Below are 22,420 nucleotides of genomic sequence, written 5' to 3'. Positions count from 1 at the left end.
AGGTACTATTTCTGGGTTAGCGGAATCTGTAACCTGAAGTGTATGTAACCCGAGGTACCACTGTATATCCAAAGCAATGCCTGTGAAAATAATGCCAACAGGGGTGTGATCTGTTTGACTAGGCAGCAAAGATTCTTTAGGATGACATGTTAGATGAATATTTAGTATTTGATGAGTCTTTTTATGGTAAAATGTGCAGATGTTAGATGTTAGTGGGACTTGTTGGCTCAGTTAGAACGTAGCGCAAAGCCAAACCATGGTTTAAAATGAACATGTGAGCCTTTATACTCCCCATGAGGAGATCACGGCTTTTTTAATGCTTCTCAGGCATTATTCCTGCCGCAAAGCAGCTTCAATCTCCTCTCTAGGCACCCACACACTCAGATTTACAGTAAACTGTGGTTTGACTTCGTGTTACATGTGAACTGGGTCAACATCTCCATCTGGACTGTATTGAGTGTGCATCTCCCACATGAGCTGAAAATGTCCATACTCGTACAACTTCCCATTGCAACATCGAGATTTGTATCTGGAAGTTGAATGTTTTGGTCCCTTGTGCTGCAAAGGTCCTGTCCTATGAAGGTCGTACATATTGACTTGGAGGGTAACTGCCTAGTAAGCCAGCAGAGGAGTGCAGTCTTACATTGCAACTGTGAGCCGGTATCAAGACTGCAAGAGGCAGCAGCACAATAAAATGCTCCTTGATTTTTTAAAAAATGAAACACAACAAAACGTAACAACTGTAACCTGCACATGAAAAACATGCATGTTGGGGAGAAGATGAGCTTATTCTTCTCATGATCCATAAACCTTTATTTTTCTCTCTTTTAGATATTTATTAACAATGAATGGCATGAATCAAAGAGTGGAAAGAAGTTCCCTACCTTTAGCCCTTCAAAGGCCGAGAAGATCTGTGACGTCGAAGAGGGGGACAAGGTTTGTTTGATTTCCTTCCTTGAACTTGGTTGTTGATAGCTACATTTTGTGCATTTTGCCAACACAATTGAGCGATCAACCTGGGGTTGTTGTTGTTGTTGTTTAGTAGTTTAGTCGTGTCCGACTCTTCGTGACCCCATGGACCAGAGCACGCCAGGCACTCCTGTCTTCCACTGCCTCCCGCAGTTTGGTCAAACTCATGCTTGTAGCTTCAAGAACACTATCCAACCATCTCATCCTCTGTCGTCCCTTTCTCCTTGTGCCCTCCATCTTTCCCAACATCAGGGTCTTTTCCAGGGAGTCTTCTTTTCTCATGAGGTGGCCAAAGTATTGGAGCCTCAGCTTCAGGATCTGTCCTTCCAGTGAGCACTCAGGGCTGATTTCCTTAAGAATGGAGAGGTTTGATCTTCTTGCAGTCCATGGGACTCTCAAGAGTCACAACCTGGATTAGGCAGCCCAAACTCCAGCTTGCTTGCGCAAACAAATAAGAAAAGGCATGCTTGTGTTTCTTCGTGACTTCTTGTTCTACAGGTAGCAACCGTTTTAGGTGTGTCTGAGATGCATGCGTCCACACGCGCATTGCGCTGAATCTAGAAGTGACCTGGCATAAGGAAGGAAGAAGCCAGAACTGGCTTTCAACCCTCCCAAGAGGCGTGTGGAAGGGCACCATTAATAATTAAATGCATTATATTACCTATTATGTGCCTAACATAAGTGGCTGCCATTTGTATTTTTTGCACTGCAGACTCCATAATGGCTTGAGCTCATTTTGGGCATGCTTTTTTTTTAAGGGGCTACCAGTTAGTGTGGAGTTGAGCACTGCAGTAGCTATGTATTGTCCTGATTTGTTTGCACACAACAGTTGTTGATCATTTGTTCTGATTTATTTGGAGAGAGAGATGCATTTATTTTTATGTCAAGTTGGCATACAGAGGTTTTATGCATACATTCTATCAACAAAGTTAACAACATAGACTCTCATTTTGCATAACTTGCCCCTAAGTCTGATTAAAAAGGGGGAAAGTGACAAAGGGGGGGGGGAGAGAGAAGAAAGCTTCCCATTGTGTTCATATTTTGTTTAATGGAAAGAGAGAATGTGACCTCACATAAAAATGAAGATTTACAGGCAGGCAAAATAAAAGGTTTAATAATTAAATAGGCTTGGTTTGTTTAGGTTTATGCCCTAAAGTGGGGAAAGGAGACTTTGCATCGCATCAAGCAACTGTTATCCTGCTGTTGCAGTTTCCCATCGCTTTCCTTGTCACAGAAAATCTGTTTGCTTTTTAAACAGAAGTAGACTTCTGTGCAAGAAAGCCAAACCAATTTTACATGTGAAAAGGATCTAGGTGTCTTAGTAGACCACAAATTTAACATGAGTCAACAGGGTGATGAGGAGCAGCCCTCCCAAAAGCTAATGCAGCAGAAGTATAGTGTCCTGATCAAGGGAATAAGAGCTTGAGTTCTATTCTGCCTTAGTTAAGCATGATTTTAGAATGTATTGATTTTAGAATGCTGTGTTACCTTTATTGTTGTTAGTTGCTCTGAGCCCAGCTTCAGCTGGCGAGGGCGGGATATAAATAAAATTATTATTAAGCTCCAGCTAGAATACTGTATCCAGTTCTAAAAAGAATATTGGCAAGCTGGGATGTGTGCAGAAGACGACCAAGACGATAAAGGGTCTGCAAAATAAAGCTGCCTGAGGAATGGTTGAGGGAGTTAGGTACATTTAGCCTGGTCAAAAAGAAAATTTAGAGGCGATAGGATATCCATCTTCAAATATCTAAAGGGGTGTCTCATGGAAGATAGAGCAAGCTTGTTTTCTGCTGTCCAGAGGGGACGGCCAAAACCAATGGATTCAAATTGCAAGAAATGAAATTTCGAGAAAAAATTAGGTGTTTTCTTTCTGGGAGTAAGAGTTGTTTGACAGTATAATTGACTACCTGGGAAGGTGGTGGACTCTCCATCGCTGGAGGTTTTTAAGCAGAGTTTGGATGGTAATCTTCCAGTGTTTCTTTAGCTTTGACTTCTGCATTGCAGAGGGTGGACTAGATGACTCTTGATGTCCCTTCCAACTCTACAATTATATAATAGTGTGTCCTGCATTGTTCAATAAGTGACATTCTGGAAATACTCTTTGTCCACTGTCTTTTTATTAGGGATCTGTACAGCATCTTTGAGAGATGCACCCCCCCACACCCACCCTGCAAATATTACACTGTTTTGCTTCCTGATTGTCTTACAGAATTTTATTGTGCTCCGTTGTACAGTGGTACCTCGGGTTACAGACGCTTCAGGTTACAGACTCTACTAACCCAGAAATAGTACCTCAGGTTAAGAACTTTGCTTCAGGAATGGAACAGAAATCGTGCTCCAGCAGCGCGGCAGCAGCAGGAGGCCCCATTAGCTAAAGTGGTGCTTCAGGTTAAGAACAGTTTCAGGTTAAGAACAGACCTCCAGAACAAATTAAGTTCTTAACCTGAGATACCACTGTATATTATATATTTACAAAAATATTTGTATACCACTGTGTCATGAAAAATCAAAGCAGTTTACAGCAATAAAAAACACAAAAGCATACAATAAAAACAACAAAAAGGTAAAAGCAGACATCAATTAACCATTGTGGAAGGACGCATTCCTGCATAGACCAGGTGGAATAGAAAAGTTTTTCAGGAGGCATTTAACAGTGCCTGGTGACAGCTGTGAGGGATCTAGTCCTCCATTCACTAACCCCACACTTTAGCCGCATGTTTATGCAACATCCATGAAACATAACACTGATTAAGCACTGGGTGGGTTATGACTGGAATGTCTGCCCTACCCATAGTTTTCTTGTCTGTGCGGTTTTTTGCTTTGGGCCTCCTTCGTAGTCTTGTAACTGAGAGTTGATGTGGGCCTGACCTTTTCCGCTGAGGAACTTCAACCGAGTGTCTCCATTTCCGTAAATAATGACACTGCAGTATCTTGGGCTGCACAGAGGTATTCAAATAATCTTCTGGGAGCTATGAAGGTCAAACTTTTTAACCAAATGTAGTCACATGCCAGAGCAGGGATTGTTCACCTGCTGTGATTCTGCGAATGATGCTTTGAGAGTTGGAAGTGTATTTTGCTGGACAACTCAATCAATACCTTCATATGTTCACTGTTTTGAGTGGGTGGAAATATACTTCAGCTAGCCACCGAGGGAAGAAAAAGAATCTTCCAGTTCCTCACCTGGAACATGATTTAGTAGAAATTTTCAGATAATTTTTCCTTTTTGAGGGCTTTCCTACAAACTGCAGGAGGATTTCAACGTTGCCAATGATATTCGGCAACTCTTTCCAAATTTCTCTGCCCACGAATAGAGTGAAGGACTTTGAACATAACCAACCAAATATGCATTTTAATATTGTTGATGGTGAAGAAGCCTTCAGTGGGTTTGCCCTGCCCCACTCCTGGTTCTCTCTGGGCCCATTGCTTTCTTCATCTGCTAGTATGAGCATCTAGTTTCGTGCAGAATTGAGCAAACTAAAAATTGTGCACATAGAGAATTTTCTCTTTTTTTCTTAAAAGAATATTTGGCAAAATCCCTCTGTTGAATTTCACCACTCACAAATAGGGTGGACATTTCCATTTGATTCGCCTGTATTTGGAAACTTCAGAATAGGTTTGCCTGGTGCACCCCTACTATCTTCTAGGCCAGGAGTGGCTAAACCACAACCTCTGGGCTATATTGTCCCTGAGTATGGAGCATGGAGGGAGCGCTCCCTCTGCGCTTCGGAGGCTTCGCGTTGCTATCGCTGAAGCCAAGGAGCCTGCATTCGCTCCATAGGACACACACACATTTCCCTTAATTTTTGGAGGGGAAAAGGTGCGTCCTATAGAGCGAAAAATATGATAAACTCACATCAGCTTCAGACACTACAGCTTTGCTGGCTGTGGTTAATGGGAATTGTTGTCTAAAACATATGGAGGGCGTTGGGCTATGGAAGCATCTAACAGTGTGTTCTTTTTATTTTGTGTTTGGTCTTTTGTGTGGTAGCCTGATGTCGATAAAGCAGTAGAGGCAGCAAAAGCAGCCTTCCAAAGAGGATCTTTGTGGAGACAAATGGATGCTGTGAGCCGAGGAAGGCTCCTCAACAAGCTGGCCGATCTCATTGAGCGAGACAGAGTGGTGTTGGCGGTAAGTGATGTCTGAAGTGTGTCTGGTCTGGAGATTAAGGCAGAAAACGTTAAGAACCTACTTATGCTGCAATGCATAAGCCATTGGTTCTACAGTACCAAGGGTGGCCAACATGTGCCCCCTACATATAGTTGGACCTCAACCTTCCTCATTCCCAGCCAATAATCAGAAGTGATGGGAGATGCCTTCCTACAACTTCTGGGAGGTTGTGGGTTGGCTACCGAGTTTTTGGCTCTGTTTCAAAGGTTAGGCAGCTTATGAGATTACAACTTTTCAGCTAACTTCCTTCCTTCATTTAGACCAGGTAGTAAAATCTAGGTTTCAGGAGAGAGTGGAATTAGCAAGGGGGAGTGGTGGAAACCTTTATCCTTTTCAGCCTGAAGAAACCTACCTATTAATGTATACACAAACTCAGAGTTGTAGAATATTGCTTTTCCATCATCAGAGACACATATACCTGAACCGGGACGAGGAACTTCTTGTTGTTGGACTTTAACTCCCATCCACCCTGACCATTGGCCATGAGGACTGTGGCTGATGGGAGTTGGAATTGTCTGGAGTTGTCTGGAGGGCCACAGGTTCCCCATCCCTGAACTAAATGATGCTTTATTGAGAACCTCTAAAATATCACCTATCTGAAAACAGCATCAGTGTGTGGCCTTTTTATGGCCTGAGGCAAAAGAGTAAATGACCCCCTCCCCAAGTAAAGGTTTAGAGTAATCCAGACTAGCTATGTTACTTTGATACAAGACAGAAAATACCACCAATGTGTCTCTCTGGGAGAAAAAAAATACAATAATAAATTCAATAACTACCGATTACTGCACATTCATGGCACCCAAAATGAGCCACTTCACTCTGTCTAATGTTAGGGTCTACTCTGCAACTTTGGTCACCTACTGCTTCCACGGAAGGGGGGGGAAATCTTCATGAGGATTAGACAATAGTAGTATGCAGAGAAATGGAAGAAATTCAGTTCAGTTCACATTGAAAGGGGAACTGCTTAATTCACACTTGCCAAAACAATATGTGAAATGAAACGCAGCCATCTTTCAAAATTTGCAGTTCTCTGAATTTTGCAATGGAGTTCTCCAGCCAAGTAATGTGTACAAAAATGCAAATATTAAAGTGTGCATGAAAATGCACATCTTACTGAAAATGGTATACAAAAATGCATTATATTGGGGAAATTGCTTTGCATATTAGGAGAAATTGCTTACAAATGACCATGTGTATATTCTAGGTGAAATTTGCACTAAAATACTGGTGAATTTCCAGAGGACTTGGGAGGGGGGGAAGTGAACTGATGTGGAAATGTAGGTTGAATTTAAGATTGGAGGAATGATAAACCAAAATGGACAGGTTCACCCATCCCCAGTAATATAAAGGTACCCCTGCCCGTATGAGCCAGTCTTGCCAGACTCTAGGGTTGTGCGCTCATCTCACTCTATAGGCCGGGAGCCAGCGCTGTCCGCAGACACTTCTGGGTCACGTGGCCAGCGTGACAAGCTGCATCTGGCGAGCCAGCGCAGCACACAGAAACGCCGTTTACCTTCCCGCTGGTAAGCGGTCCCTATTTATCTACTTGCACCCAGAGGTGCTTTCGGACTGCTAGGTTGGCAGGCGCTGGGACCGAACGATGGGAGCGCACCCCGCCGCAGGGATTCGAACCGCCGACCATGCGATCAGCAAGTCCTAGGTGCTGAGGCTTTAACCCACATCGCCACCCGCGTCCCCCTCCCCCCCCAGTAATATACCCCCATAGCAAATAGAGTGGGGAATTGATATTTTGTTTCATTCCAGACCTTGGAAACAATGGACACAGGGAAACCATTTCTGCAAGCATTTTTCATTGACCTCGAAGGCTGCATAAAGACACTTAGATACTATGCTGGCTGGGCCGATAAAATTCAGGGGAAGACTATACCTGTGGGTAAGTTGGAGCTTGTGTCGTATACACGTAACACCATAGGTCTGGCAAACAGAAGTAACCTGTAGTGAGGTTAGCCATGGCTAGCATATGGCTTTGGTTCACAGGAACAGTTCTCAGATTCCTTCCTCTTTGCCCTGGTTCACAGGAAACCATAATTTACCTATAAACCAGGATTAGAAATCCACTTCAGACAGGCTGCCTGAAGCCTACTGCTGACTGCCAAACCATAGTTTGGCCATGTTGCTGGGCTTTCAGCTGCAATCTTCCTTTCATATGCTTAGGAGAGAGGTATAAAGAAGGGGCTGGTTCACACATAATATGAAGCTACTGTTTAAGAAGCCATAGTTTGTTCAAGCAAACATAGTGCTTATAGACTATAAAAAGAACCCATGCCTTGTTTATCAAAAATTGGTTTTTCAACTACTCTTGCCTCCTTTTGTATTCTGGTCTGGGATGGAGTGGTCGAACAAACCATGGTTAAGGAAGGGTGCTTGGTTTACACATAACACCAAGCCATAGTTAAAACAAACCAAGGTTCATAGGCAATAATTCATCTTGATGGATGTTGGCAGTAAACAAACCATAGTGAAGCCTCTGGACCAGATTTACATATAATGGTAAGCCATGGTTCTATAAACCATAGCTTAGTAATTCATGGTTTAGCATGATGTATGAACCAGGCTTAGTAATCCAGCCTTCTTTATTTTGGTGGGAAAACAGCTGTAGGATCCCAATCTGGTTGGAAGAACTGTACTGGTTTTATGGGTGCTGTGGATAGTAAACAGCAATTCCAAGGACATTGGAATTGCACAAGGGGGTGTGCTTTTTTTAGCATTAAAAAATGCTTTCCCCATGCATTGGATCTTTGATCCCATGGGATCATTCACATCACAACCACCATAAGTAGATGACTTGCATTCTCAAAACTTTTACAGATGAAAACTTTGTCTGCTTCACCCGACATGAGCCTGTGGGGGTTTGTGGTGCCATTACACCGGTGAGTAGAATGTCGTCTTCTACATTTCTGGGGAAGTATTCTGTACTGCCGACATCTTGATTTTTGCCTGTTCAAGTGAATAATGTTAATGTTTCCTTCAATTTCTGAGATTTCAAGACAATCCAGCCAACACACTTCCAAGTGGCTTTGAAGGATGGATAAATAAATAAAATCCTCATCTCCGCTCACAATATCAAATGTGGCTGCTTGAGAAGTAAATTGGTTTCCTTTAAGCTTCGAAACAAGTTGTGTTTCTCATTCTGGATCATAACCTTTCCCCCCAAAGGTTTAGGATACAAATGCCTTGCTTTTTCCAGTCTTGACAGAGACAGATCAAAATATTGACCATGGCCTGCTAGGTAACCGCCAGTGTATGACCTGTTAACTGAGCTTTGTGAAGGTCCTATCTGTATTTCCTTTGTTCACAATTTTGGGTGTGTCCACTTCCACTTTCCTTCCATTGGAATATAGGAATCTGCTTTATGTAGAGTCAAGCCACGGACCTGTCTAGCTCAATTTTGTCTATACTGACTGACCTTCTAGGGCAGCCTTCCTCAACCTCAGCCCTCCAGATGTTTTTGGCCTACAACTCCCTGATCCCTAGGTAGCAGGACCAGTGGTCAGGGATGATGGGAATTGTAGTCTCAAAACATCTGGAGGGCTGAGGTTGAGGAAGCCTGCTCTAGGGTGGAGATGCTGGGAGGACTTTCTGCTTGTAAATGCTCTCCTACTGAACTACAGCCCTTACTTAGTAGCAGGAGAAGCTGCTGCATTCTGAGCTGCAGGAGATATAAAGAGTCTAGTGCTAGGAGCTGCTTTTTCCGCAGTAGGGAAAACTCCCAGCTAATTGCACCGCAGCTGAGACTTTGGAGTGGCTGGGGTGCTACTCTGTCCCTTGCTTAGCATAATGGTTAATCCACCGTATCATGGCCAATTCTGTTGATTACGCTGCTGGGGAAGATCACCACCAGCAATTAACTCTACTTAAATCTACAACAGGTATTTTTGTTGGCGGAAGATGCTTGTAACTAGGCTGAGAATGTTTACACAGCTGTTGGAATAAAATACCACTCTGGGATATTTCCTTACCACTGCTGGGAGGTGGCCAGTATAGTGTTAGACTAGACTAGGGTTGACATCTGATGTCTCCAGGAAAACAAATGCATAATTTCGCTGGGTAGACTGGAGACTCTTCTGAGGTTGAACTTATTTTTTGCCTCCCTTTGGCCAGATGAAGGGATTAGAAGGAGCTACTAGCCATTGTGGAGAGATTTGATTCAGTTCACATTCACAGCTGAATCGATTGAATTCGCACTTTCTGGAACAATATGCGAGCCTGAAACACAGCTATCCTTCACGATTTGCACTTATCTAAATTCTGCATAAAAGATGGTTATTGGTGAAAATAATGTGCAAAAATGCACAATATTAGGGACAGCTACTTGCAAAGCTATGTACGTTAGTCAAAACTGCATATAAAATGCATTAGAAGCACTCAAATGCTGATAGATTTTCATGGTGTGTGTTTTTAAATAAACTAATAAATAAATGGCAAATTGCTACAAAATGTGGAGAACTGAAGATTGGAAAAACGAGAAATGGGGAGAACCGAAATTGACAGATCCTTCCATCCATAGGAGCTACTAGCACTCCAACTAGTCTAGAAGAGTGGATTCAAACCAAGCAGGCCAAGGTTATTTCCCAGCCCTACCTAAGAACCAAGGCTATAAACCTGTGGTCCTCCCAGTGTTGCTGGACTACAACTCCTATCATCAATGGCCATGCTGAGTAGGGCTGATGAGAGGTGTCCAACATTGAGATGATCACAGGTTTCCCAGTCCTTCTTTAAAAAGGGATTGTTAGGGATTGTGTCTGAAATGTTTATGCATGCAAATCATGTGTTCAGCTAAGGGAATCAAGACCTCTGTGGATTTATTTATTTTTAACATCACATTTCCATGTGGTCCTTTCACATAGTTGATCTATCTTTCCACCTATAGTTCCCTTCCTGTGTAGATTCCCTCTGGTCTTACAGAGCTGGGGAGATCTGCCTCACTTGCCCTCGATTAGGATTTTAAGAGCAGCTGCTCTGTGGTCTTATTTTCTTTAATGGACGTATTGGTACTTCGTTATGATCTGCAAGCGTTGCTGGTATAGTTCTGTTTGACTGTGTATATGCGGAGACAAGTAGCACTACAGTGACACCTGGGGACAGGATAAAGTATTACAACGTCAACAGAAGAGGCAACTACACGTTCTGTCTAGAGAAGAATCACAGTTTTAATATAAAAAGGGGGGCCCATAAGTACTTGACAAAGTATATAACAATATGTACATGTGGTAAAAACTCAGCTTCAGTGTGCAGAAATTGCCAATGCTACTTAGGAGTGTGGGGGTTTTTTTGGAGGAAGAGGCTGTAATGATACAATTGTGAAGCCGCCTTCTGAATTTCTAGAACAAGAGTCAAAGTATAGAAGTGGTAGCAATGACATCCTCATAAGGTGAATGTCATGATCTTCTGTTTCAGTGGAACTTCCCCTTGCTCATGTTGATTTGGAAGATGGCACCTGCTCTGTGTTGTGGAAACACCTTAGTTGTTAAACCTGCTGAGCAAACCCCGCTTACTTCACTATACATTGGCTCTTTAATCAAGGAGGTGAGTAATGTAGAAGCCAGCCAGGTGAGCTTATGCGGCTTTACACACTCAATGGGGGGGCGGACTTTTGAGACCCTGCCCTGTAATTCCAAAGGAATGGAGGTTTGATGACTGGCAAGGAGTGGGTGTGCTCTTCGTACACCCCAGTGGCACCCACTCACCCTAACAAAGGGCACAAATACTCCTTTGCATGCCGCCCCACTCCCTTGCAATGAATGGAAGCCATGCCCTAATTTTTCTTATTCTGACTCTGGAATAAAACATCTCTCCCCCCCCCCAGGCAGGATTTCCTCCAGGTGTGGTTAACATTGTGCCGGGATATGGTCCCACAGCTGGAGCTGCTATTTCTACGCATCCTAACATTGACAAAGTAGCTTTTACTGGGTCAACAGAGGTAGGTGATTTTAAACATTTGTATTTGCTTCTCTTCTTGCCACTCTACGACCCCCAGTTAGTGAACTCTGGAAAGCATAGAAATTAAACCTACATAGGATGCTCTCACCAGTATGTTTTGGAAGTATTTTCTGAAGCCAGGTACACACTATAACTTTAAAGTACGTTCAAAGCATGTTATTTCCCTCAAATAATTCTGGGCACTGTAGTTTTACCCTTCAGAGTTACAGTTTTCAGCAACCCTTAGCAAGCTACAGTGCCCAGAATTCTTTGAGAGAAAGGATATGCTTTAAAAGTATAGTGTGAGAGCAGCTATAATTTTTGTTGGGTGGTGTGGCCTGCGAATAGGCAGGCTCTGCATTGCTGTATATGAATAGTTCTTGATGTAGCAACTTCGTATTCTCAACAAGGCAGCCTCAAGAAAAATGTTGAGTTCTGCATACTCTGTCCGCCATTTGCCAGAGAGTATCTCCTTAAATAGGGACGCGGGTGGCGCTGTGGGTTAAACCACAGAGCCTAGGACTTGCTGATCAGAAGGTCGGCAGTTCGAATTCCCGTGACGGGGTGAGCTTCCTTTGCTCGGTCCCTGCTCCTGCCAACCTAACGGTTCGAAAGCACTTCAAAGTGCAAGTAGATAAATAGGTACCGCTCCAGCAGGAAGGTAAATGGCATTTCCGTGCGCTGCTCTGGTTCACCAGAAGCGGCTTAGTCATGCTGTATGCCGGCTGACTCGGCCAATAAAGTGAGATGAGCACCGCAACCCCAGAGTCGGTCATGACTGGACCTAATGGTCAGGGGTCCCTTTACCTTTATCTCCTTAAATGTTCCAGAAGAGTCCAGCTGGGTCAAGCCAAAGGCCCATCCTAGTCCCTTGTCTTTCTAATAGCTAGATGCCAACGGGACCTGAATGCAACAGCGCTCTGATCACCTGTGATTCCTGGCAGCTGGTACATTCCCGCCAATAGCGGATGCATAACCCAGCTATTTAATATCCATGAACTTATCTAGTCCGCTTTTAAAGCCATCACTACCTCTTATGGGTGGGAGTTCCCAACTTTATGTGCTTTGTGAAGAAGTATTTTGTCTGTCCTGAATCTTCCAACATTCACTTGCTGGTCCCAAGTTTCTCATGAGCAGAGAAACAACTTCTCTCTGCCCATTTCTCCATAAAGGTAAAGGAACCCCTGATCATTAGGTCCAGTCGTGACTGACTCTGGGGTTGCGGCGCTCATCTCGCTTTATTGGCTGAGGGAGCTGGCGTACAGCATGACAAAGCCGCTTCTGGCGAACCAGAGCAGCACACGGAAATGCCATTTACCTTCCCGCTGGAGTGGTATCTATTTATCTACTTGCACATTAACATGCTTTCGAACTGCTAGGTTGGCAGGAGCAGGGACCAAGCAACGGGAGCTCACCCCGTTGTGGGGATTCGAACCGCCAACCTTCTGATCGGCAAGCCCTAGGTTCTGTGGTTTAACCCACAGCGCCACCCGCATCCCTTCCATTTCTCCATACCTTCCGCAATTCTCTAGAATGCCATCACCCCAATGTGTTTTGCTCTAGCGTGGTTTTTTTCATACACCCACGTCACCCATGCAGCCCCCAAGTTATGACATATATTTGCAAACTGCACCTTGGTTATATTCAGTCTAAACAGAGTAATTTGTGATTTCGTCAGATGCCACTTTAACAGAAACCCTGATCCGCCCCGTGCATTCAATGTTTGTGGTTCAGAGCGTAATACCCTCCCTGGCGCACTGCCAGCGGCATCTGCGGTGGCATTCTCTGCATGCTTGATATGACCTTGCATAATTATGGTAAATTGCTGTCGGCACCGAAGGTCTCTCTCAAATGTCTAAGAGCCGGACAACTGAAGACCTTGGCATGTCACACCACCTACTGGTTGAGTTTGGCATGGCTCTTTCTGGTTCCTGCAGTGGTTTGCGGACTATTCCATAGGGGAAAACAGGAAGCTGCCTTAGAATCTTAGCATCAATGAACTGCAGAGTTGGAAGGGAGCCTGAGGATCATCTAGTCTAAGGTTTTTTGTTTGTTCTTTGTTTGGGCGGTGTATTTTTTGTTTTTCCAAAGTTGTTCAGCCTTTTATTTTTGTTTTGGCCAAAGTTGTTGAGCTTTTTATTGCAAAAGCAAAAAAACCACCACCCTGTTTTTAAGCTATTTTTAAAGGAAATTTGCTCACACAAAAATCATCACTTCTGACATGGGCTGCCATTTTAAGCAATTTTCAAAAATTCCACCAGGACACCATTTTGGCGGACAAATCTTGGCTATGTCCGGGAAATTCTGGCTATATGGCAGCCCTAATCTAGACCAGTTTTCCTAAATGGGGATTGAACCTGTGACCATAATGTTATCAGCACCATGCTCTAACCAACTTGTGCTCTCCTTTAAATGGAGTCAGACCCATTGGCCCATCTAGCTTAGTACCTTTCATGCTGACTGACAGTAGCTTTCCAGGATTTCAGGCAGGGTTCTGCCCCAACTTTAACTGGAGATTGAATGTGGGGCGTTCTGCATGCAAGGCAGGTGCTCTATGAAAGCACAACATTGTAAAGAGGTGTGCAAAGAAGAAGAGATTAGGGCACAGAGCTAGTGTGGGGTGCTGGCAAGGTTTCTCGTTGTGAGATGGACCCACGTTTTTGAACCTTCACCAGACAATGAACGCAGCCAAGAAAAATCTCTGGATCTTGTGCTACTTTTACCCACAACTGAGTAAGTTGAGTCCTGTTCCTTTGCAGGTCTGCTTGAAAGATATCTCTACAGGGTTTGCAACCTAGAAAATATTCTTAAGCTTACTTCCTTGGAAGGAAGTCCCATGGAATTTCATGGTGCTTCCTTCCAGTAACGATGAGTAAGATGGCTTTGTAAGGGTGCTTCCAAAGGAGAACATAGTTTCTGTATTTAATAATAATAATATTTGTATACCATAGATCTCAGGTGGTTCACAACAGAAAATCACAATATAAAAAAACCCACTGTATACATACATAATAAAAACAACCCAATATCCTTCCCTTCCACAACATATTTTAAGAGGGCATCAGATGTCAGTCAGCCAAAGGCCTGGTTATTTTAAACTCCTTCTGCTCCATTTCCACATGTGAGAAAAGGGTGATTTGCCTGTATTTCATGGCTGCTTTCTTCCTGGTGCAGGTTGGAAAGCTGATCAAAGAAGCTGCTTCGAAAAGTAACCTCAAGAGGGTGACGTTGGAGCTTGGTGGGAAAAATCCTTGTATAGTCTGTGCGGATGCTGACTGTGAGTGTGGCTGCTGCCAACAGTGCTAATATTGAAAGGGTCAAGCAGAAAGTCTGTACTGTCTTTGGAGAAGGCCTTGGAAGTTGGGGGGGGGGGGGAATAGGGAAGACCAAATAATGAGACACTGTAAGCCAGTGGCATAGCCTGGGTTACCAGTGCCCGGGGCTGTGCAGAGGAGGGTAGGAGGGAGGGAAACAGATGGAGTATGCATGCACATTCAACTGCAGGAGATTGCAGCCACAGAGATAAGAGTTATTCTGTTGTCTGGAGAGGTCACTTTTTGGTTTGCATGGAGAAGCCGTTTTCAGTGGAGCCCAGCGATGGAAGCACACAGCTGTGTTGAGGCAGTACAGCTGTTGCGCCCCCCAACAGTTTTGTGCCCTGGGCGACTACCACTGTGGCCTCTCCACGCTATGTCACTGGTGTAAGCAGTAGTGTAGTGGCAAATTCAGAAGTGCAGGGTTCCTTCACGATAGTCATAGCCACAGCTTTCAAGGGTTATTCAATAATCTTATACCTATCTAATAAAAATTAGGGATGCATTTCAACAATCAATGCAGGTCTCTCTGTGTTGCCCTTCAGCTAAATCTACTATTTTCTGTGCACAGACATGGGTGAATGATTTGGAGTGTTCCAGTACCTTATTTTGGCAAGACTCAAGAAGTATTTTCCTTGAAGTTCCATTGTGTGAAACAGAACTTGCACACCGTTCTCCTGAAACTGAAGCACCTTATGTGTTCCTAAATGCTTTGCTCGGGAGCACACAGAATAACAACTCCTTGGTGTTCTTCCTGTTTGCCTTCTCCAGAGTGACCCTAGGAGCCTATCCTCAGTAGCTTGTTTCCTTTCACTCTGACTGTAATCAGCAAAGGGTGAGAAGACTTCTTCTCAATGGCTCAAAAACTCGACACTGTGCTGCTTGGATGGCTCTAGGCCACCGGAGACAGAGACCTTACTGCAGAAACAGTAACAGTCTTTGACCCACTGCAACCCTGGATCACTGGATGTCCAACAGAGGTCACCATGTTGGCTGTAGGTGATGCAGAAACCAGTGAAATGGTCTGGCTTGCTTATAACAGCCTGCTTTTTCTCTCTTTGCATTCTTTTCTGGCTTTCCAGTGGACTTGGCGGTGGACTGTGCCCACCAGGGTGTCTTTTTCAACCAAGGGCAGTGCTGCACAGCTGCCTCTCGAGTTTTTGTGGAAGAGCAGGTGTACCCAGAATTTGTCAAGCGCAGCGTGGAGTATGCAAAGAAGCGACTCGTGGGGGACCCATTTGATGCCAAAACTGAACAAGGACCCCAGGTAAACTATTTTTTTAATTTTAAAAATCCCCATCTTTTGCTGCCTCCTTTCCTGAGGTAGAACAGCAAATGGCAACTCCAAGTATCAGATATTCCGTTTCATCCAATAATTTAGGAAAGGCAGGAGAAACTGATGATGTCAGAGATAACTCAAGTGGAAAGTGGTTACTTTCAGCTCTGGGAATTATCCTGAAGGTATCTCGGTTAATTGGCACATTATTAGATGTTAGGATATAATCTATGGTGCTAGTAAATCCTTTGGGGCAGATAAAAGTAAAATAACCCTCTTGATCCTCTTGACCGTGCCCATTGCATAACAAAGCGTTATGCTTAATTATAAGTTCACAAAGATATTTCCCAGCGTGGTTAGAGGTGGTGGTTCGCCCTCCAAGTTTAGTCCAGAAATGGCAACTCCATTTCCCAATTGAACTGGACTGGTCCTGGTTTTTATGGGTTGTATCCAAAGTATCACTAAGTGAAAGGTAAAGGTAAAGAGACCCCTGACAGTTAAGTCCAGTTGCGAACGACTGAGGTTGCAGCGCTCATCTCACTTTACAGGCCAAGGGAGCCGGCGTTTGTCCGCTCCAGACAGTTTTCCTGGGTCATGTGGCCAGCATGCGCTTCTGGTGCAACGGAACACTGACACACCAGAGCAGTGCACGGAAATGCCGTTTACCTTCCCACCGGAGTGATGCCTATTTATCTACTTGCACTTTGACGTGCTTTCGAACTGCTAGGTTGGCAGGAGCAGGGACCGAGCAACGGGAGCGCACCCCGTCGTGGGGATTTGAACTGCCGACCTTTTGATCGGCAAGCCCAAGGCTCAGTGGCAGTATATTTGTTCCACAGGTGGGATGGTTTGCCCCAGTGGAAGGCTGATGTGCAAGAGCAGGTTTCTGGTGATGTTGTCGTGCCATAGTCTGTGTTGCACAGCACATTTTTGTCAACCCAACTGTTGTGTTGTATTCTTCTGTTGTTGAATATTTAAAGTTGCCCGTTGTTTCCAGGAACTGGTATTCGGAAGCATTGGTGCCTCCAATTGTGGAAAGAAAACATAGCCGTCATGGCTAGCAGCTGTCAACAGCCCTCTCCTCCACGAATTTGTCTAATCCTCTTTCGAAGCATACAAAAGTGTGTAGATCTGGAGAAAACTGCACTAAAATACTGAGGGGTTTTCATAAGGATTTTGTTAATTACAAATTGATGCAGAACTGTGAAGTGAATTTAAGATTAGAAAAAAATAGAAACTGGGAGAACAACAAAAATGACAAATTTGTTGATCTCTGCCCACAACAACTGTGCTGCTTTCCTTTCCCCCCTTTCTGACAGATTGACCAAAAACAGTTTGACAAAATCTTGGAGCTGATAGAAAGTGGCAAGAAAGAAGGAGCCAAGCTGGAGTGTGGTGGTTTAGCCATGGAAGACCGAGGCCTGTTCATAAAGCCAACCGTATTTTCAGAGGTCACAGACAACATGCGCATTGCTAAGGAGGAGGTACAGACATTTTTATTTTAAGACTGGACTGTCATGTTATAAATTTGGGGTGTTCGTCTAGATGTCACCTTTGGGTTCCCCTCTGAGCATAACAAAGCCTGTTAAATACTGCCCTTGTTAAGTTAAACAAAGTATTCCATAGAAACTATTATAGCTGAAGATTCTGGAAGGCATTTTGGACTGAAGGGAAGTGCAGTTTGCTGAGAATTGTTGGGAAGACCACATTTATCATGGCAGCTACAATTTCAAGAGTTCCCTTAAAGACAGGTGGACTGTTGAATTGTTGTGTGAATTGTAGGCCCCAGGATTCTTTGGGAGAAGCCATGACTGCTTAAAGTGGCAGGATACTGCTTCAAATGTCTAATGCCCCTTCAAGATGGAGCCGGAGCTGGACATGGGGGTGGGGCTGTAGAGGCCTCAGTCCAATGGAGTTGACATGTCTGTTAAGTAGCACAGATGAAAAAACTTTCTGACAGTAAGAACTGTTCAACAGTGGAACAGTCTCCCTTGGGAGGTTGTGGACTCTCCTTCCTTGGAGGTTTTTAAGCAGAGGTTGGGTGGCCATCTGTCATGGATGCTGTAGCTGAGATTCCTGCATTGCAGAGGTTTGGACCAGATGACTCTCAGGGTCTCTTCCAACTCTGATTCTATGAAATAGAAGGTTCTTTTTCCAGCTTATTTTACTTTATCCTCTTAGGATTTGTATGATATCTAAATGACTGACAATTGATTAGAATCAATGACTGATTAGAATGGGTAAAGTATTAAATGTAACTGTATATTACTGTAGTACACTGCATTAAGCACATTCGTGTATTGATATTAAGACCATTACATAAAAATATGAAAAAGGAAATGGTTTTTGGAGGGGAGGAACCAAATTGCGGATGTTCTTCATCTGAGCCAAAGAAGGGGCCTTCCTGTTGTCCCATTTCTCCCACTGCCAGATTTGTTACTTCTGCTGTTGCTTTGGCTTGTGTCTCGCCTTATTTGTATCACTTCTCATTTTGAGTTCTGTAATATCAAATGAACGAGCCACCGAAAGAAGGAATGGGGATGTGGCGACCTGTCAAACAGTTACAGCTGTTGTAAAATTGCGGCATTTCACATGCTCCGTATCCCAAAAGGCACTAATGTCAAAGTAATCAGCAACTTTTATTTCAAAGGCAGGTGATTGATTCAACTAAACTCATTCATCAGTTGACGGCCCTGACTCTATAATGTGTTCGCAGATTTTCGGACCCGTGCAGCCCATAATGAAGTTCAAAAACATAGAAGAAGTGATAGAAAGAGCCAACAGCACAGAATATGGGCTTACAGCTGCTGTGTTTACAAAGAATTTGGATAGAGCCCTAACACTGGCATCGGCACTGCAGTCTGGGACAGTCTGGTGAGATATTTTTTTTAACAAAAATTGCTCAAAGTTTAAGGTGGGCAAATCACTGCGCTGACCTTTATGCCACCTTGCCCCTCTTCCTCTCAGTTATAGGCAGTGACCTCTATGTTGCTATGGGCAAAGAGGGTTGTGGGTGACTCATAGCTCAGTTGGTTAGAGCGTGGTGCTGATAATGCCAAGGTTGCAGGTTCAACCCCTGTATGGGACAATTGCATATTCCTGCATTGCAGGGGGCTGGACTAGATGATCCTCAACAACCCTTCCACACTCTCTAATTCTATGAAGTGTCTTGCAGGCTTGGTTTACCACCCCTGCTTCACAGGGGTCTACTGAGCTGATGTATAAAGGCGCTTGGAGAATCTGAAATGTAATGTATGTTGCTAAGATCTTTGCTTCTTAACGGGGCTGGCTTTCTTCACCTCCAATAGGATCAACTGCTACAATTCCCTTTTTGCACAAGCTCCCTTTGGCGGCTTTAAAATGTCAGGAAACGGGAGAGAATTGTAAGTAGTTTTGTTTCATATATTTATATATTTTTTTAAGGTGCCTTTTCATTTATTCATTTCTGAAGCCAGCTTGGGGGGAAGCATAAACCGCTGAAGAGCTATCATATATATTCATATATATGATTCATATTCATATTTCTTTTTCATCCATTACATACATCTCAATTTCTTAATATTTATTAAGCCCCTCCAGGGCTTCCCCCAACTTCCGCTTCTGGTTTGTTTCTCTTTTCACCCACTTTGCAATCTCCTAACAGAAAAAAGTTATTAATAACATATCAAGCCTAAAAACATAAAAATAAAAGTAAATACACTATATTTCACTATTTTCTAAACATTTTCTAATACTAATAATGTGAAGGTTTATTTAAATAACTGTTGAAGAGCTATCCTAATGCTTTAAATGTATAGCATGGCGCATGTGTCATGTGGAAGCACGTATACTGAAACTTCAAAGATATCTCTTTCTCTTCTTGCAGAGGTGAATACGCTCTGACTGAATACACAGAGGTGAAAACGGTCACCATTAAACTGTCGCAGAAGACTCACTGAGTGAGGAATGCCACGAGACCTAAAACTCTGACGCTCTGAATGTTAATGTATAGTGGGGGGTGGGGGTTGCTTAAATCTCGCCGGGGGGAGGAAAGTAGCTAAACTCTTTGAAAAGCAAACCATCTATATAACATGTTCGGGTTCTTTAAAATTCCAACCACTTTGTTTAGACATTTGTTTCAGGCCAAAATGGAGGATCTTAAAAACTGCATGCTGAAAAGTCACAAAATAATGAATGTTGATACGCATGAGCTATGCTCTGCAGCCAGCCCTGCTCTACTGGCACCACATGCGCTTCAGTAGCAACTAGAGACACAACAAAAGGCCTTGTGGTCAGAAGCAATCCCTTCAAATCACACACGGCACTTTGTCCAAATTCTGCATCTTTGACATGTGCTCAGGGGCGGCTGTGGCTGTGTGCATGGGATGTGTGTGTTAGTTGATTCACCAGCATGGCTCCTACTAGGACCCTCTCTTCTTCTGATGATGATGATGTTGTTGTTAGAAAATAGATATAGGGCACACAGGACACACTTATATGCCCAAGGAACTCGCAGCTTACAGTGATTTCGCTTATGCGATTTCAACTTTATGCAGCTGGCAAGAATAAACAGAGAGCCCCAAAAAGTGCTTTATAAGCCTCTCTGCCTTGCTTCCAAGGGCTCTGGGAAGGTTGCGTGTGAGAGCTCTGGGGTGCTCCAAACAGGGATGGTTGCACCGGGGAGCAGGTCAAGGGGGTTCCTGACATTATGCAATTATGTGGGGACCTTCAGAACCTAACCCTCACGCAATCTGCAAATTACCTATGCACCCTGTTAGCTAGCACAGCACCTACAGAGTCACAGATCCCTGATGTTTAATGCTGCGTATAAAACAGTGGGGCAAGAAAGTTTTCAGAACAAGGAATAAAAAGATTGGGCCACCCCCACAGTCCCTCTGCCCCCAGGAACCGGCAGCCTTGGACCCCACACTGTATATTTCCCTCGTCACTTGTGGGAAAAGTCAGCTCAGAATTTCCTCCTTAGGATACGGGGCTGGTTTTTTGTGGGTCCTTCCTTAGGCGGTTTGAGAAGAGTTTGAGGATAAAATAGCCAGGCTTCAGCTGAAGTTTCAGCCTACGTGACAAGTCCATAATTTCTGACCCGCACATTTTTATGGACCACGTGCCTACAGTGTGCATAAAATTAGAGGCCTTATTTGCATTTTTTACAGAGCTTCTGTAGTCAGGTCATTTTTTAAATTTTATTTTTAATTTTTTTATTAAAAAAAAACCCTCTACTTTCCCTCTGCTAACCCTGTGCACTGTATTGTGTGTGTTTGTGTGGAGCAAATGAGTGCAGATTCTGAGTTTCACAGCTCCTCAGTGTTGGAATAACTGCTGCATTACAAGCAAACTAAGGCTGCTGCCTTTGTCCAGTTCTCTCCAATTTTTGCAAGGGGTTGCACAAGAGAATATACCACTGGATCCAGGCATGGCTGATCTTCTCGGTGAAATGGAGCATTGCCCCATACAAAACTGCAAACACTCTACCTGCTTGTCGTCTTACTGACAAGCAGCCCAAGGGGGAGAGATGTAAAACTGGCTATCAACTTCTTCCTCCTCTGTCTCAACGTTGCCCCCTTGTGGAACTTGGCAAGGGTGAGGATGTTGACAAAATTAGACTCAATTGGCTCTGGCTCCCCCTACTGTTGGGCTCCTTGTCTTCTGCCCTACCAGCCCCAATGAGCACCAACCACTACTTACTGGATCAAGTAAAACTGGTATGAAGCCTTTGGCTTGCAGACCTCATCCTTTGACTCATGAGATCCTTTTGGCCAAGCCACTCCTACTTGCACTGCATCAGAGGCGGTACATGACATCAGGTGTGGGCTAGATAAAGATTTGGCTCTGGTATTTGGTAATCGCAGAGTGCGGGCTGGTTGTCAGGGGCTGTGGGGTGCTTTGCAAGGGGCATCCCAAGACCCTGAGCATCAGTTGGTTGTGAAAGGAAAAGAGAGGCAAACAGTAAAACAAGGCTACATGGGGAGAATTTTGATTCAGTTTTTTGTTTAAAGATGAAGATCCTAATTTGCACTTTCTGGAACCATACAAGAGCCGAAACAGGCCTCCTTTGAAATTTGCCAGTTCTCCAAGTTTTGTGGTGCAGTTCTCAAGCAAAGGAATGTTTACAAAAATGAATCTGTTTGTGAAAATAGAGTATGAAAATGTATTATGTTAAGGGGGGTTGCTTGCAAAAATGTGTGCGTTAGTCAAAGCTGCAAAATGTATTTTATTTTGGAGAAAGCTGCATAAAAATGCCAATGCTGATGAATTTTAAGGAGGATTAAGGCGAAAACAACCCACCACAAATTACTGCAGAAAAGTGGAGAACTGAACTGGAAATTTGGAAAATGAGAAACGGAACCGCAAGTCCCTCACTTCAGCGATTATTAGTTGACCTGTCTGCTTCTTCTGAGTTTAAATCACTACAATCATCATGCCATTTGAGATTCTATTTTCTAGTGGCTGAGAATATATAATATATATTCATTCCAGATCAAGTTTTTTGTCTTGTAACTACTTACTGTAACAGGGTTTCAAAAAGAAATTGTATACACTGAATTTTTCTACATTGGATTATTAAAAGCATCATTAGGCACTAATTGTAAAGTACAATCCAGTAGAGCCTTTATATTCTTTCATTGCATGTTAGTGCTTTTTTTTGTATGAAATATTACTTAAAATGTTTAAATATATAAATATATATATTTATAAATTAGAATGCAATTAATCTAATGTATTTTTAATTGCCATTTGTACATGGAAATGCCTTTT

General features: G+C 43.5%; 1 protein-coding gene across 1 annotated transcript in view; it reads left to right on the top strand.

The window, feature by feature from the left end:
• ALDH1A3 (aldehyde dehydrogenase 1 family member A3) overlaps window positions 1–20,212 on the top strand; it is a 28,537-nt gene extending 8,325 nt beyond the window's left edge. The window contains exons 2-13 of the mRNA XM_053364893.1: window positions 832–936; window positions 4,958–5,098; window positions 6,902–7,031; window positions 7,967–8,028; window positions 10,556–10,684; window positions 10,965–11,078; window positions 14,252–14,354; window positions 15,474–15,658; window positions 16,987–17,151; window positions 18,384–18,541; window positions 18,976–19,050; window positions 19,533–20,212. Coding sequence (XP_053220868.1) covers window positions 832–936; window positions 4,958–5,098; window positions 6,902–7,031; window positions 7,967–8,028; window positions 10,556–10,684; window positions 10,965–11,078; window positions 14,252–14,354; window positions 15,474–15,658; window positions 16,987–17,151; window positions 18,384–18,541; window positions 18,976–19,050; window positions 19,533–19,605 — 1,440 coding nt within the window. The 3' untranslated portion in view covers window positions 19,606–20,212. The remainder of the gene's footprint in view (window positions 1–831; window positions 937–4,957; window positions 5,099–6,901; window positions 7,032–7,966; window positions 8,029–10,555; window positions 10,685–10,964; window positions 11,079–14,251; window positions 14,355–15,473; window positions 15,659–16,986; window positions 17,152–18,383; window positions 18,542–18,975; window positions 19,051–19,532) is intronic.
• The last annotated feature ends 2,208 nt before the right edge of the window (window positions 20,213–22,420 follow it).

The sequence above is a fragment of the Podarcis raffonei genome, chromosome 14 (genome assembly GCF_027172205.1).
Source record: "Podarcis raffonei isolate rPodRaf1 chromosome 14, rPodRaf1.pri, whole genome shotgun sequence".
Taxonomy (NCBI): Eukaryota; Metazoa; Chordata; class Lepidosauria; order Squamata; family Lacertidae; genus Podarcis; species Podarcis raffonei.
Note: the sequence above shows the minus strand (reverse complement) of the source record. Positions and strands in the feature narration are given on the sequence as shown.